At 45.6% G+C, this 16861-nt stretch overlaps 1 protein-coding gene across 5 annotated transcripts in view; it reads right to left on the reverse strand.

The window, feature by feature from the left end:
• Nucleotides 1-13931: 13931 nt before the first annotated feature.
• SCUBE2 (signal peptide, CUB domain and EGF like domain containing 2) overlaps nt 13932-16861 on the reverse strand; it is a 63598-nt gene continuing 60668 nt past the window's right edge. For 4 of the 5 annotated variants that reach the window (XM_063093066.1, XM_063093063.1, XM_063093064.1 and 1 more), the window contains 2 exons: nt 16099-16178; nt 15008-15425 (listed from right to left, as the gene is read on the reverse strand). In XM_063093066.1, coding sequence (XP_062949136.1) covers nt 15273-15425; nt 16099-16178 — 233 coding nt within the window. In that variant the 3' untranslated portion in view covers nt 15008-15272. Of the gene's footprint in view, nt 15426-16098; nt 16179-16861 lie in introns of all 5 variants that reach the window. The other variant, XM_063093061.1, reaches the window with a different exon arrangement.

A 16861-nucleotide genomic window follows, 5' to 3' on the forward strand; every position in this document is an offset into this window, starting at 1 on the left:
TGCCGCCCCCCAGCGCGCTCAGCCTCGAGCTCCTCCAGCGCCGCAAGCGCCGCGCGCCTTTTATAGCCGAGCGTGACGTCACGGGGAGCAGCCAGTGCGCGCACGGGGGGCGGGGCCGGCACAGCGCCCCCGCCCGGGGCCCGGCTGCCCTGCTGCCGGCGTCCGCTGCCCACCGCGGCGCCACCCCAACCCAGGGGAAAGCGGACGAGGAGGGAACGGCGCTGGTGGGACTGTCCGCAACGGCCTCTTCACCCAACCGTCCCCTCCCGTGTGGGTGCCCTGCACCCGCTGGACGGGGATGGGCTGTGGGGCCCAATGCCCGAGCAGCCTCTCCCACCCCAGCCGCCGCCCCCTGGGTCCCGCTCACCTGTCCACGCCGTGGCTGACCCGGGGATCACCGACAGCCGGGCCATGCCCCGAGTCCCGCCGCCGCGCCGCTGTTCGCCTTCGCAGATCCGCACCTCCGCGCACCCTCCCGCAGCCCCCGACCACAGCCCGGGCACTGGAGGACGGGCGGCGCGCTCCGAAGTTGGGAGAGCTCTGGATTTCTCCAACTTCAGGTCGGTCCCCACCCACTGGGCCACGTGACTGGGGAGGGGGCAGCCTCTCGGGGACCCTCCTCCTCCTGGCACCCTCTGCTCCAGCCCGGCCGGTGCTACCGAGCCGTGGAAGCAAGTCCGCCCGGAAGCCAGCGGGTCCGCCCGGCTTGGGGAGAGACGAGGGTCTTCGCCCCCGCGAGATTGCGCACGACGGCGAGCCCTACACCTGCTCTTTGGAACTCCGACAGAAAAGCACCTGTTTTTCTCAGCAAACTCTAGGGCTTACCATCGAGAGGGTCTTTCACCCGTCTCTCCAGCATTTTTGTGGGAGCAATTGGAACCCGCTTTTCTTCGTGAATCATTATATTTTCAAGATATTCTAATGGGTCCTTCAAGCTCCTGGATTCTGGTCTCGACGTTGTGACTTGGTACAAACTGTTTCCATCTTGGGAACCATCACATCTACCCTCTCCACCCCATCTCATAGGAACAGGCATGAATCAGAAAGATCGGCACTCTGAAGAGAACCAACAGTAAAAGTAACAATAACGACATTTATTGAGCCTTTACTATGTGCCAGGTACTGTAATGAACACTTAAAATGCAGTATCTCATTGAATCCTGGCAACAGCTTAGGAGACAGTATCATCATTAACTCCGTTTTATAGACAAATGTCTGAGACCTCCTAACTGGCCTCCTGAATGCCCTCCTCCCCTGGTTCCCTTCCAATCCATTGTTTTTCTCAAACTACCAGTGATCATCTCACCTCCCTGCTTAGAGCACCTCCAAAGCCTTCCTGTTGCTCTTGAGAGAAAAACCCACATTCTTGCATAGTCTATTCCTACCTGTCTCTCCTCTCTGTACCTCAGCCTCATCGGCCTTCTTCCAGTTCCTTGAAGGAGCCATTCTCCCTCTTGCCTTTGAACACCCTGTCCCCTCTGCATGGAATGTCCCTCCTACCGTCTGCGGTAAATTCCTATGCTTCTTCCAGACTTCAGTTCCATTATCTTTTTTTAGGAAGCCCTTCTCTGACCTTCCAGAGAAGGTGAATTCTCCTTAATTATATGCTATGTATCTCTCCTGGATATTTCACTTTGTATGTGTGTGGGGAGTGAGGGTTGGGGGACGGGTTCTGGTTGTTTGATTAACATTCCTCTTTCTTACTGATTGTAAAATCCAAGAAGGTGACTGAGTCGTTTTTTGCTTAGCATTGGATGCCTAATACATAGAAGGCTGTCAATAAACACGAGTTTAAGTATGGCAAAAAGTTAAGGCCATGCCCAGGGAAAACAAGTGGTAGAGCTGGGTGGGGTCTGCCCCTAGAACCTGTGCTGGAATTCCCAGACCTTGAAGGACTGGATTTGACCTCAGGAACCTGCTTCTTTCCCTCTGTTCTTGCCCCAGTTTTGAAGAGCATAGACTGCTCATGGGAAAACAAATCCATAAGACCCCTCACCTGGCTTCAAGGAAGGACCAGGGCTGGATTCCTCCCTGCTTACTCACGCCCATGTCCCCCCTCCCAGGCAAGGTCTCAAGGAGACAGGTGGGATTGCTGCTCACCTTCCAGTCCCCTGGCATACTTCCAGCAGTGAACAACAGTGGCCGCCCTGGCCCCTTGTGTTCCATTGCCTGGATCCTTGCCTGGTCGCTCCTTCAGGTGCAGGTCACCCAAGGAACAGTGAAAGATAGCTTTGCCTTGTCTCTCTAGGACAGGTGCCTCTGAGCTTGGCAAAGCATCAGAACAGGCCCAATAGTGAGGGCACTTGGGACTTGGGCTGGGACAGCTACTTTCCTTAGGGAGGAAGCCAGACAGGGAGAAACTGAGGGAGGAGTTGGAATCCCTTTCCCCAGGCCGCTCAGCTCAGTCCAGCAGCCTTATTCACTGAGGATGTCCTGACAGAAGAAAGGGACTATTTTCATAGCTAGATCTCCTGGGAACTCCAGGAAGCTGAATCTCTCTGGTCGAACTGGAATTTGGCCATATCAAGTGTTGCTGAAAAATAAATGTGGCCTGGCTGGAGCTGGGAATCTTTTTGTCAATTCAGAGCTCTTTGCTGTAGTGGGATTTGTGTTTTGCAATTGGATCTGTGGCCATAATACTGGTTGTTCCCCTCACCTGTCAGAGGCCCTCCTCGGCTAGACTATACCATCACTGCTCTTAAGCGTGGGTCAGTGTGGCGAAGTCAGCTCCCTCCCACCCCCTACTCTGCATACACATGATAGTTTCTGCAGACAGACTGGCTGTTCACTTTCAGGAGGGTCACCTTTGGGTGGTTGATCCAATTTTCCCAAATGACTTTGAGCGAGTCACTTCCTACCTCTGAGCCTTAGTTTCTGTATCTGTAAAATGGACATAGTGAGATTGCATGTACAATTGTGCTTTGTAAACTCTCAAGGGTTGTACCTACAGAAAAGATTATTATGAATTCTCCATGTAGTCAACCTCCCCTGCCCCATTGACCCATCTTAAAGGAGGTAAAATATAGTGGATAGAAGAACAGGTTTTGGAGTTCAATACACTAGGTTTGAATCCCTGCTCTGTCACTGACCAGTAAGTTACTTCACCACAGTGAGCTTTCAGTTCATCATCTAGAAAATGGTGCCAGTAACATCTCTACCTCTCAGGGGTGCTATGAGGATTAAATGAAATAACACACAGTGTACATTGTCTGACGTGTAGCGTGGGCTCAGCAGAAGGTAGCTGCCATCTGTACCTGGGACAGCCTCAGGAATACCTGTAGGTTGCCATGCCCTCAGAGGGGGACTGATCTTTGCTTCCTCCAAGCCTCCTTATAGAGCTCCAGGCACAAAAGTCAGACCTAAGCATCTTACTCCTTCCCTGCAGCTGTGGCCTCCTGAGACAGGGCCTGGCCAGCTCTCTTCCTCTCCCAGATGTCTCTGGATTTTGGTTTTACCATGACAAGTGGCTCTGTTCTAAAGTTCTCTGCATCCTACCTTGGCTGTTTTAGAGGATCTGTACTTGAAAATCATACTAGACAAGCCACTGCTGTTTCAGTTTGGATTTTATTCATGTTATTCTTCTGAGAAGTGACAGAAACTCAATTGAAAATTTCTTAAACAAAAATACAATTTTTTGGTTCACTTAATTAAAAAGTACAGGGGTTTCAGCCGTGGCTGGATCCAAGGGCTCAAATGACAATATCACTGTGTTTCAGTTCTGCTTTCCTCTGAGCTGATGCCCTTTGTGCCGGCTCTTCCTAGCTGATGGCTGTCAGCAGTTTTAGGCTTACAAACTACTCTCCCAGCAACCCTCCTTTGGGTCTCCACCTAACAGGGAGGCTTCTGAGAATGGGATGTAGGATGAATGTTGGACTGGGGAAATAGAGAAGAAGAGCAGAGGTGAAAGGGGAGACTGCCAAGGAATTTTCATCCCGTTTCTCTTCCCATCCATGCATATTGCCCTTGGCCATACACTGGAAGTTAGAATGGCCACTCACTACCCCCATTCTTATAGCTGCAGAGCCCCCTTGCTCCTCCGATGTCCTCCCCACCAGCCTGATGCTCTTTGCCAGGCAGATTCTTCAAACAGTTGTCTGCTGCAGGTGCCAGATGTGTGCCAGGATCTCTGGCAACATGGTGCCTATGACTTATCTCTAGTCTTGAAAGCTGTGTCTACTTTGGCAGGTAAAGCAAAGACAAGAGATATTTCTGTCTTCTTCCTTCAGAGTGATTCCCAGCATCACCATGACCTCAAAAACTAGGGCTGATAGCAGCCCCGCTGCTGTTTTCCAAAGTTAGCTGTGTCTTTTGGATCCATTCCTGTCAGCAACAATTTGGTTTCATTTTGGGGGATGAGGACAGGCTTTGACCTCAAATCACACAGCATATGAGGAGAGGAAGGGGAAAAAAAATCTCAGTATCTGAAGGAAGAGTATCTGGTGGGAGTTGGCGGGGGGGTGGGGGGAGCCTAGGCTTAGCTTTGAATCTGGCTCTGCCCCTTGCTTGCTGTGGGACCTTGGCCAAGTTACCAAAGCTCTCTGAGCCTCAGTTTACCCATCTTGCAGGGCTCTGTTCAGATTAAATAAGATAATATGTAAAGTACAGGGCCTGGCACAAAGTGAGCCTCTAATAATTATGAGTGCTATTTCTCCTTCCTTCCCTTCTCCAACATAGGTAGAGAACCTGGAAAAGGAGTGGCCCTCCTGAGACCAGTGGAGAACACTTCAGTATGGAAATAAGACCTCTGAAGATGGCAAGCCTCTCGGAATACAGTGAAGCCTAGGCCTGACCTGCCTGTTCTGTATTTCTTTATGTCAACCCCAGCCAGAGGGGAAAAAGCCTGCAGGGCAGCTCACACCGGTAGCCACTGTCTACCTTAGGAGCACAGAGGGTTTCTCTTTCCCTTAAGTAAGTAAGCATTCTGCTTGGATGTGATGGTGAGAGGTCAGTGGCTCTCACTGGGCAAGCCACAGGGCCTGGGGGCAAATGGCAGTAGAGAGATGAAGCGCTCTGTGAACCATGCAGACTCCCAGGCATGCAGACATGTACACACACTCACACGCACAGCATTCCCTCTGAGGCCTGGCCAGCTAGCTCAGTTGGTTAGAGCATCGTGCCAATACTAATGTCCAGGATTCGATCCTTGTACTGGCCAGCTGCCAAAAACAAACAAAAAACAATTGATAGCATTCACACTGACCTATTTTCACTCAGCTCTACACTGCCCAGACAGAAATGTCATTTGCGATTATTTTAAAACTTTTTTTGGGAAACAATTTCAAACTTACAAGAAGTTGCAAACATAAAAATAAGACAGAGGACACCTGTATATCCTTTATCCAGATTACCTGTTATTAATATTTTACTTCATTTGCTGTATCATTCCTTCCTCCAACATACATAACACACGCACACACACACACAATTTTTTTCTAACCCATTTGTGGATATGTTACACACATTATCACCTTTTCCACTAACACATTATTGTGTATTTCCTAAGAATAGAGATTTTTCTCTTATGCAACACAGTACAAATATAAACTTCATAAATTTATATTGCTACAATACTTTTTATCTAAACTACTATTGATGTTTCAGTTTTTTTCAGTTGACCCAATAGTGTCCTTTATAACGTATTCCTCCAGTACAGGATCCAGGTAGGTTCAGGTATTATATTTGGTTGTCATGTCTCTTTAGCCTCCTTTAATCAGGAATATTTCCATAGCTTTCTTTGTGCATGATACTGAAATTTTTGAAGAACACAACCCCCACTTTTTTATTAACTGTTTTATTGTTACTTTTACTTATTGTTATTGTTACTGTTACTTTTTCAGTAACTGTTTTATTGTGATATAATTTACAGATCATATGATTCACCCACTTAAAGTGTACAACTCAATGGTCTTTAATATATTCACAGAGCTGTGTAACCATCACCACAGGGAATTTTAGAACATTTTTATGTCTGCAAAAGAGACTACATACCTGTTAGCAGTTGTATTAGTCCGTTTCATGTTGCTATAACAGAAATACCTGAGACTGGGTAATTTATAAAGAAAAGAGGTTTATTTAGCTTATGATTCTGGGACAGCTGCATCTGGCATGGGCCTCAGGCTGCTTCTACTCATGGCGGAAAGTGGCAGGGAGCTGGCAGGTACAAGCAGATCACATCATGGGAGGAAGCAAGGGAGAGAGAAGAGGTGCCAGGGTCTTTTAAACAACCAGCTCTCGCAGGAACTAACAGAGCAAGAACTCACTCATTAACCCCTCCTCCCCCAGGGAAAGCATTCGTCCATTCATGAGGGATCTGCCCCCAAGACTCAACCAGTTTCCAACACTGCCATACTGGGGATCAAATTTCCACATGAATTTTGGTGGGGACAATACATCCAAACTCTATCAGCAGTTACTCCCCGTTTCCTCCCTAATTCTCTAGCCCTGGACAACCTGTAATCTATTTTTTGTCTCTATGGATTTGCCTATTCTGGACATTTCTTATAACTGGAATCATAATGTGTGGTCTTTTGTGACTGGCTTCTTTCATTTATCATAATATTTTCAAAGTTCATTTATATTGTAGCATGTATCAGTACTTCATTATGACCAAATAATATTCCATTGTATGGATACAGCACATGTTGTTTAGCTCTTCATCCATTGATGGACATGTGAGTTGTTTCTATCTTTTAGATATTATAACTAATGCGGCTATGGACTTTCGTGTACAAGTCTTTGTGCACGTGTCTTCATTTGTCTTGGGTAGAATTGCTGGGCCATATCATAACTCATTTTTAACCTTTTGAGGAACTAACACACTGCTTTCCAAAGCAGCTGCACCATTCTACATCTGTATTTGTTTCTATTGCTTATAACAAAATATTTGCTACTGGGTACTTGGTAAGAAAAAACATATTGCTTATAGTTTCAGAGGCTGGAAGTCCAAAGTCCAGGGAACACATCTGGTGAAGGCTTTCTTTGGTGATGACTTCAGTGGTGGCAGAGTATCACATTGTTAAATGATGGAGCAGAGAGAGAATGAACTTCTCATGTGCTCTCCTTTTAAAGCCCTCAGAACCATGCCCATGACTGCCATTATTAATCCATTCACTACTACACGGTCCTACAATCTAATCGCCTCTTCAAGTCCCCTCCTTTAAATTACCATAATAGCATTTTCCACCCTCAACAGTTACAGTGGGGATTTAAGCTTCAATGGGCAGGGGGATGGGGGGCACCCAGTCTACAGCAACATCTGCACAGCAGTGTGAGAGGGTTCCAGTTTCTCCACATCCTCACCAACACTTGCTATTATCTATCTTTTTGATTGCAGCCATCCTGATGGGAGATGAAATGGTATCTCATTGTGGTTTTGATTTGCATTTCCGTGATGGCTAATGCTGTTGAGCATCTTTTCAGGTGCTTATTGTCCATTTGTTTATCTTCTTTGGAAAGTGTCTATTCAAATACTTTGCCCATTTTAAAGATTGAGTTATTTGTCTTTTTATTTTTGAATTGTAAAAGTTCTTTTTATATTCTAGCTGCAAGTCCCTTGTCAGACATATGATTTGCAAAAATTTCCTCCCATTCTGTGGGTTGCTTTTTCACTTTCTTGATGGTATCCCTTGAAGCACAAAAGTTATTAATTTCATTAATGTGCAAGTTATTTGTTTTTCAACTCCCCTCTCTTTTTTTAAATAGAGCATTCCTCATTTTGTGTTTGTCTCGTTTCCTTATATTTAGACTGAGGTATGCATTCTTGGACTGAGTACGGTACAGGTGATGATGTTATGTTCTTCTCAGGGCCTCACATCTGGAGGCCATGATATCCATTTGTCCTTTATTGGAGATGCTAATTTTGATCATCTAGTCAAGTTATTGCTTGATTTCTCCACTGTATAATTACTTGCTTTTTTTTTTTTTCTCTCTTCCATCATGGTTTTTTAAAAAGATGAAATTCTTTCTTTTCAGGCTATCTACACTTCATCAACACATTTCTCTTTGAGTTCTGTGTTCTCCAAGGCAAGTGCTACACAGTGGTCACACTCACCTTAGCCAGGCCTGTGTCCTCAGGTCTCAAAAAGGGACTTTGTCCCACTGACTATAGTGGGTCATGCAAATTATTCACATCCTGCTAAAGAGAGGGTCTTCATTGACATTACTTTCCAACAGCCCTGAGCACTGCCTTCCTGGAGTCAGAAGTTAGACTTCACCATGCTGGAAACATCAAACTTGAAATAGGCAGTTCTGGAGAGTATGTGATTGAGCTCAGCAAGGAGATATATTAACATCTTCATGCACCGGAGGCTGAGAATTCGAAATAAGGAAAGATGAAGGATTGGCAGGCCTCTGCGTGTATGTGCGCTTGTGAGTGTGTGTGTGCTGTTCCCAATTTGAAAGAAGTTGTATTTGGATACTGGAGGAGTTCATTTCACCTTCCCAGCTCTGGAGAATACGGTTTTTCAGAAGGTTTTATGTGAGAACCCGAATCAGGCCTTGTAGCCATTCATTCCTGCTTCAAACTCTTAACTGTTCTGTTTCTAGAACACATCCCACTAGAAAACCTGTAATTAAAGGACTTTCAGTGAAATGGGAGAAACCAGCAGAGGACGAATCCCTTTAAAGGATGTATCTTGGGCTTAACTTCTTAAATCTCAAGACATGGGAGGTAATAATGACAATGGTGATGACGATGATGATTATAATAGTTAACATTTACTTAGCCCTTACCACATGCCAGGCAGTATTTCAAGAGTTTTCTATGTGTGGACACATTCAGTTCTCACAACAGCTCTATCTAGTAGGTACTACCATTATTAACCATATGGAGGAAACTGAGGCACAGAGAAGTTAAGTAACTTGTATAAGGTCACATAGCTAATAAGTGGCAGAATTGAGATACAAATCCAGGTTCTGCAGAAATGAGCATTATGAAGCATAAATCTTAGAGAAATTACCTCTCACTGCAATAAACAGAACCGATTGTCAAAAAAATACAGTAAGAATACTGGGAGGGGGAACATTGAGCAAGTGATGCTGCTTGAGTCACCCCAGTTTCTCATGGGGAGCCCTGAGTGAAGGTTTACCAAGTCTTTTGTACTTGTACCCACATTACTCAAAACTACAGTTTAGGTACATGGTGTGGCTGCTGAAAGCTGCCTTCCTCAAGCCAAGACACCCGGAACAAACACTGGGGTTCCAATGTGCTACATTATCCACATCTTTGTACCATGACCAGGTATCATATACATGCAGCTACACTGGCATGGTGTGTCGATGACCAATTTGTGGTCAGACATGGTGGGTGGCCCACAAGGCCGCAAAAGGCTGGGCTCAGCAGGCCTGGCCAGGGTAGGGTCCACCCCCAGCTCACACTCTTCACCACCTTGCTCTTCTTCACCACCTTGCACACATTACTGGCCTCTGTCTTCCCTGCGGCATCAGTTTCAGTTCCTGCTCAGCAACTATTAACTTTTTTCAACCTCAAAACGTGTAATAAGGCAAAGCCAGCTCCAAAGCTCAGATTTGAGGTAGGTTTGTATTTATTTCTACTTTTTGCATTTTGTTGAGAAAAGACATCAAACTCCAAACTATGCCTCAAAGTTATCCTTCAGTCCTAGGATAGAATGTAGGATCATAGAACGATCCAAGTCAGGGTGTGTGGGAGCCCCCAGCACTACAAGTGGTGAAACATTTCACAAGATTACAATTTGATTTTTTCCTCATCATTTTTCAACTTCTTCTTCCCCATGTCTTTTTCTCCTGGCAGTATATATCCAGCATACCCTGGTGCCTAGGCCATAACAACAAATGAATATTCAGGCTGTGTGTATGTGTGTGTTTCAGAGCATTGCTGATAGTTTGAAATTACCTAAATCAATGACTTCCCACTTGATCATTAGTTTTTAGGCCAGGCAGAAGAAAGGAAAAGATCTAAATAGATACACTCTGAGGGCTGTCTCAAACAACACGCTATCAACCAGTTGTCAGACCATAGCCCTGGTCCCCAACACCCCACTGGGCAACATTTTGTCTTGAGTTAAGGGAATTTAAGCTCCAAGGCAGGGAGATGGGAGACTGAAACACAGGTTGACTCCTTTCTACAACCACTAGGTGGTGCCAGTTCTAGGACTTGCAAAATGTCTTGTTCACAGCTTGGAACCGTGGCCAGCCTGGCATGACATGAAATGTGAAGTTCTTGCTGGTTGAGTAAAGGAGCTTGCCAGCGCCAGTGCTGCCAGGCTGGGTTTGAAGAGCCAGTGCCCTGGGCGAGGTCTGGATTCATGACCCCAATGATGAGCTCATCCTGTTTAAAATAGCAGCTCCCTCCCACCACCTCATTTTCTATCCTTTAGCCCTTCTTGTTTTTCTTTACAACACTGATCACTACTTGGCTTTATATTATATGTTCATTTGCTTATTGTCTGCCTAAATTCCACAAGGGCAGGGACTTTATTTTGCTCACTGCGGTATCCCGAGCTCCTACAATGCCTAGCACATAGTAGGTCCTCAATAAATATATGTTGCATAAATGAATGAGCAAACACATAACAAAGAATTACTAGTAACTAAGGTCTGTAGTTTCATTCCCTTAATGAGATACTCTGAAAACCAAGCAATACTGAGTTACTGTCACTGTTTGCAGTAGGTGGGTTTAATTTGTATTCCTTTTATTCAACTAGAGCAACTTGCCTATGAATTAGAGTGGTTTCATTTTCTAACTCTACTTTGATCCTACTGTGTCCTCTGGAAAGTGATCCCTGCTGAGTAGTTATGTCTTTGTGCCCGTACCACAGATGTCAATCACAGGAGCAGCCTTGCTGGACCAAGAATGGCCTCCTGCAGGCTGATCAGGACTGCCCAAAGGAAGAAGGAGCAGGGTACAACAAATACGAGGACACCCCTGCGTGAGCTGGACTCACAAGCCTCTGGAGTAGAAGATGGTTACAGAAAAGAAGCCACACTCTGGCCTCCAATCTCTTGTGGATGGGTCCTGCTGGCCACTCCCAGGACCTGGATTCGAGGGCAGCTAATGGCTTGCATAGCAGGAGGCCGTATGTAAGAAGGCTGCCTCATCTTGATGAGGAACTGCTCTATTCCAGCTGCAGCGAATCCATTTTCCTCCCCAATGCTGACTAGAAGTACGGTAGATTTGGGTAATGCTCTCAGGACCCATCCTGCCATGTGAAAGGAAGCAGAGATACTGCCAGTCCTAGTAAGAGGCATCTCTTCTGAGTTGAGAAGATCGTGGCTGCGACTGGCAGGAGATCCCTGGGTTTCCCATTGCACAGGCCCATCAGCTGCAGCAGTCTGCAGCAGGCAGCAGCCATGGTTCATCTTCCTGCAAAGATCTGCCAAAGGGCAAGCAGGTCCTTGCTTTGTGCTGTACAGCCACTGCCTTTCTCAAGTTACCACATGACATTTTTTTACCCTGCAAACCTAAATGCAGTGAGTGCCTACAGACGACACACTTAACACCTCAGAGAATGATTCAGAGGAAGCAATTTTCCAAAGTGAAGATAATTGTATGTTAGTGTGAAAAGGCAAACACTCTTTTATTAGCATTGGAAACTCAAGGCAAACATTGCTAAATCCATAGGTACAGCAGTTCAGTAAATGGCTAAAGAACAGTATCTACAGCTGGAAGTTCAGAGTTCACCCACAAAACTAGCTCCTTTGGAGGGAAGATGGAAGCTCAGCTCTGACCTCTTCCTGTTTACTTAATAAGCAGCTCCTCAAAGTCCTGGTCCCTGTGCCCAAACAGGGAATCCCAGAATTCAGAGCTCCTTCGTCGTTTTTTATCTACATGCTTTCTCCAGGTGACCTTAATGTGGAATGTCTCATGTCTTTCTTCTGCAACATTATAATGTGTATTCCAGCCCTGACCTGTCCTGGGGCTTCATATAACCAATTGCCTACTTGAATGTATTGAATGTCTAATAAGCACCTTGAACCTAGAATGGCCAAAATGGAACTCTCAATCTTCTCCCACTTTCCACTGTCATATTACTGCATAGGAAATCACCCCAAAACCCAGTAACTTAAAATAGCAATAATCATTAATTTTGCTCACAAATCTATAGTTTTTGTATGGTACAATGAGGACTGCTCCATGAAGCGTCAGTTGGGGCATCCTGATGTGGGGCTAGAGGATCTATTTTCAAGACGGCTCGCTCACATAGCTGTGGGTTTTGCTGCTGTCACCTGGGAGCTAAGCTTGGCCTGGGGTGGGGGTGGGGAGGGGGTATCAAGGTTCCTCTGTACAGGGCCTCCCCACATAGCTGCCTCAAGGTATGGTGACTGTGTTCCAAGTGTGAGTCGCCCAAGGAGAGGAAGTGGAAACTGCTAGTGTCTTAAGTCCTGGGCCCAGAAACTGTCGAAATGTTACTTCTGCCATATAATATTGGTCAAGCAGTCACAGAGCCCACATTCAAGGGGAGGGGGAGGGGACACAGACCCAAATGGAAGGAGCATGAAAGAATTTGTGGACATGTTGTAAAACTGTTACATTGCCCAAACCTGCTCCTCCTCCAGTCTTTTCCATCTTCCAGTTGCTCAAGCAACTAGGAGTCATCTTTGACGGCTATCTCTCCCTCACACTTTCCCTACAATCCTCATCAGCAAATTCTGTTGACTCTCCCCATGACATGCCCAGAATCTTCTCTACCTCATCCAGGCAACACCCTCATCTCCCACCTAGATGACTATTTGGTCTATTGCAGTAGCCTATTTACTACTCTCTGCCTCTATGCCTGCTTCCTAAAATCCATTCATACAGTAGCCAGAGCTATCTTTTAAAAACATAAATCAGATTGTCTCACTCCTCTGCTTTAATCCATTCAAAAGCTTCACAACATATTTAGCATTAAACCCAGACCCCTTATTCTGGATTCCAAAGCCCAACGTGATCTGGCCCCTGTCCAGTTCTCTGGCCTCATCTGATGCCAATCACCTTCTCACTAGACTGTGACACACACGCTCATTCCTCCAGACAGTCTTTGCACTTGGTTTTCCTCTATCTGGAATGCTCTTCCTCCTGATTTTCCCAAAGCTGGTTCCTTCTTGCCATTTAGTTTTCAGTTGAAATGTCACTTCCCCAGAGAGGCCATCTACAATCTCTAAAGCTAAAGTAGCCACGCAGTCATGTTACATTAATCTATTTTAATTTTCAACTTAGCACTCACCACTAGCTGATACTTTTTGTGTTGACTTATTTATTCATTGTCTGTTTCTTCCCCCTAAAATGTAAGCTCCGTGAGGGCAGGGACCTTGTCTGTCATGTTACTCTGCATCCCTAGGGCCTAGAACAGTACCTGGCACAGAACAAATGTTTAATATTTATTGACTGATCAAGCAGGCAGCAACAGCAACCCCAGCCAGCCAGACGTCCAACAGTACCGTAGCATCTCTTAGGGTGGTTGACAGGTATAGAGAGGAAGTTTGAAGAGGGCCTCTGTGGCTTGCACCAGGAGCACAGCTCTGCTGCCTGGGGCCACTCCTGGAGGGTGGGTCCCAGCGACCAGGTTTATGCACCCTCCTTTCAACCCCCAGAGCAATCCCGTCCCTATGTGATCCCACATTTCTTGTGAAATCAGCAAGACGGAATCACACAGTGATGAGCACAAAGTTACTAATCTGCTTGGACAGGATGACGCAGTTCAGCTCACCTCTGCATCAGTCCGGTCACTAACTCAGGTTATGTTACATTTGAATTTTCATCTTAGTTTAGACTCAGAAATATAGGCCAAGTTCCAGTATAATAAGTTCTAAGTGCTTATTTTAATGATTTTTTTTTTTTAAATGAGGATGTTCAAACTTTTGAAGAGAAATCCAAAAATAAGTATTTAGGACCCATCCAAATAAAGAAGAAAAGTTTGATTAGGGCTTTAAAAAAAATTCAATGTTATTAATAGGTTAAAAAACCAACAACACAAAAGTGAAAAGCACGTTCAACAATAATGAAATAGTCTTTGTTTTCTTCCAATATACTTGCTAAACATTTTTTAGTACTTTGTTGTAGGATTGATTGTGTACAGAATTGTTACTGAAATAACCAAACACTGTGGTTACAGTCTGTCCTTTAGGGAAATGGTGGCTTGTTTGACAGGATTCTTTTCTCACTGTAATGAGATTTTTGCCTGGGGATTTAAATGTTTAAAAATTCAATAATATTAAAAATTCAAGTTCATGTGGGAGAAAATGACTATGAGACCCCACTGTGCTGACCCAAAGTAAGATAACCGTGTGGCACTTCGAGGCCGGGACTTGTGTGGCTGCTACTGGCAGTGGTTACAGTAGAGAGTGAGACCACCCTTAGTGGAGGCTGGGCCTCAATGCATCCCAGCCCCCTGGGGTTCGAAGCCCACGGGTGGAAGCAGGACCTTTGGCAGTACTGCCTTAGGGATGGTGAAATCCCTTTTTCATGACGATAGATGATTCTCATCCACCAAGGAGATCACGCCCCACCTGAACTGTCCGAGCCCTAAGGCAGCGCCCCACAGAGTGTCCAATGGCACAGCTGAAGGTGCTCAAACTAGCATCTGCACTTGCTGCAAGGTGGAAGCTGACAACTAAGAAGGCTGTCAATAGGTGTACATTATTATGTCTCCAGAAGTGCTTAGTACTTGTCTTTTTATTCCTAATTCTTTCTGCTTTAAGTATTTTTTAATGATCACTGCTTAGAACTCAAGCTCCTGGGGTGAAACTTATATCACACAGGCTGGAGAAGGCTGTGGAGAAATGGAGTCCTCCCAGGTCTCAGGGTAGGTGAATGGTACCTGGAGGGCACCTGAATGGTGCCCCCCACCCCTCGCCTGTTCTGCCTGGTCAGAGCCAGCACCTGGGTGCAGAGGGCTCCCTTAGGGAGGGCTGGGCTGGAGGAAGCTGAAGTTTCAGACAAAGCCGCCTCTTCTGTGGCCTCTTTTCCATTACAGGCTACTTGCGAGGAGTGAGAATCAAGAAGGGCAGGTGAGTCTCACCTGAGCTGACTGAAGTCCAGCTCAGCCAGTCCTTGCTGTATGCAAGACCCCTGCCCACAGCAGGAGAAGCAGGTGTCACTCAAAGCCATTCTCAGTCCACATCCGCAATGCTGGGAAAGAAAAACCAAGTTCAATTTACCAAAATATCTGTATTATCTATAAAAATTGAACTCTAAGGAGTCACTGACACTGGAAGCAGCGCTACCGGACTGTGAGCTGGCATGCAGAAGGCAGATGGCTCCATCCCACCAAGCCCACAGCGGGACATTTGTACTGAGTGGCATGTGGGCAGAGTCACTTGTAAGGCCTCAAAAACCTGGACACTTTGGAACGTAGCAATCGGATGAAAGATCTTGGAAACATCTCTCGGGACTCCTGGGCTGTGTACTTGAAATAGTTCTGGGGATGGGCCAGGACATCAAAGAGAGCCTTGATCAGTTTCTTATCCTAAAAAGAACAGAATTTTTGTTACTGGGCCAAAATATTTAAATATTCTGACATTTTGCCAAAGGAACTATAATGACCCAGTATTAGGCAATAGGATGATTAGCTGAAAAACAGTTTGTGAAAATTGTTTCCTCTGATTTTTATCTTCTTTCCAGTTTTTATTTTTCCTAATTATCTATAATAAGTATGTATTACTTTTATAAATGAAAATTTAATATATAAAGAATTGTTTTCTTTTTCTTAACTAGATGAGATATAACACTGGGATTTGGGGAATATTTATAAGGTTAGTAAGATGGCAAGTGTTTGTTGCTAATTACTTACAGGTATCTAAACTTTGGTGAACTTTAGCCTTTAAGTATGAAAAACAAGGAGTCTGGGATTCTCAACTATTTGGAATATGAAAACACTATTTACCACTGGCTTCAATTTTTGAGGAAGTTTCCCTCTGCCCCTTCACAAACTTCCAAATTAAAAAATGCAACTTCACTTGACAACACTAAAAAAAGCAACCTGATTTTTTTTTTTTTTAATTAAGTTTGGTGAAGGTACAAAACTGACCTCGCTCAGGGCCAGCTCAGTGTCTGAAAGGTGGCAACAGGGAGCAAGGGATCTTCAGTAGTGCTTGGGGAGCCCTGTGGATAACTGCCATGCACCTGAGGCATGTACTCACCTTAAGTATTTCCTGATGGTTCTCAGATGCATAGAGCCTGCCATCTCGAACTATGTCTTCAATGAGTTCCTGGTAGTCCTCTGTTGGAATAAAGAACATATTTTCCATTCTTATGGCTTAGTTATTTCCAAACTCACTTTTCCTTTCAGCTTTGTGAGGTTCTGAGACATGCCCCTACTGTGGCTGCTATCAGAACACTTACCACTCCACAGACTCCCACCACCACCTCCACTCACCCACCAGCATCTGCACCTATCTTTCCTGTTCCCTCTTCCCTCAGATGAGCCCTCTGTGCATCCAGCCAAGACCCATCCCCCCCTTGATCTCATTTCTCCCACTAGCTTCCATCCCACTTCTCTGCACCTCTTTGCAGCAAAACTCCTCGAAAGAATTGTCGACACCCACTGTATCTGATTCTTCTCCTTTCTCTCTCTCCTATACCCAGTCCAATCAGTGGTGGCCCCCACCACTCCTCCAAACTACTCGTTGAGGTCAGCAAGGACCTTCATATTGCTAAATCCCAATGGTCAACTCTTGGTCCTCAGCCTCCTTGATGTATTGGTAGTCTTGATCTGGCCAGTCACCCCTCCTTTCTGGTCCAGTTCTTCACTCAGCTTCCGGGACACCATGCCCTTCGGTTCTTTGGTTCTCCTCCTACTAAACTGATTGCTCCCACTGAGGCATCTTTGCTTTTCCTCCTGTCCCTGACCTTTTACTATAGGAGGGTCCCAAGGTGTAGTCCTTGGTCCTCTTCCCTTCTCTG

Source organism: Cynocephalus volans, chromosome 4 (genome assembly GCF_027409185.1).
Source record: "Cynocephalus volans isolate mCynVol1 chromosome 4, mCynVol1.pri, whole genome shotgun sequence".
NCBI classification, from domain to species: Eukaryota; Metazoa; Chordata; class Mammalia; order Dermoptera; family Cynocephalidae; genus Cynocephalus; species Cynocephalus volans.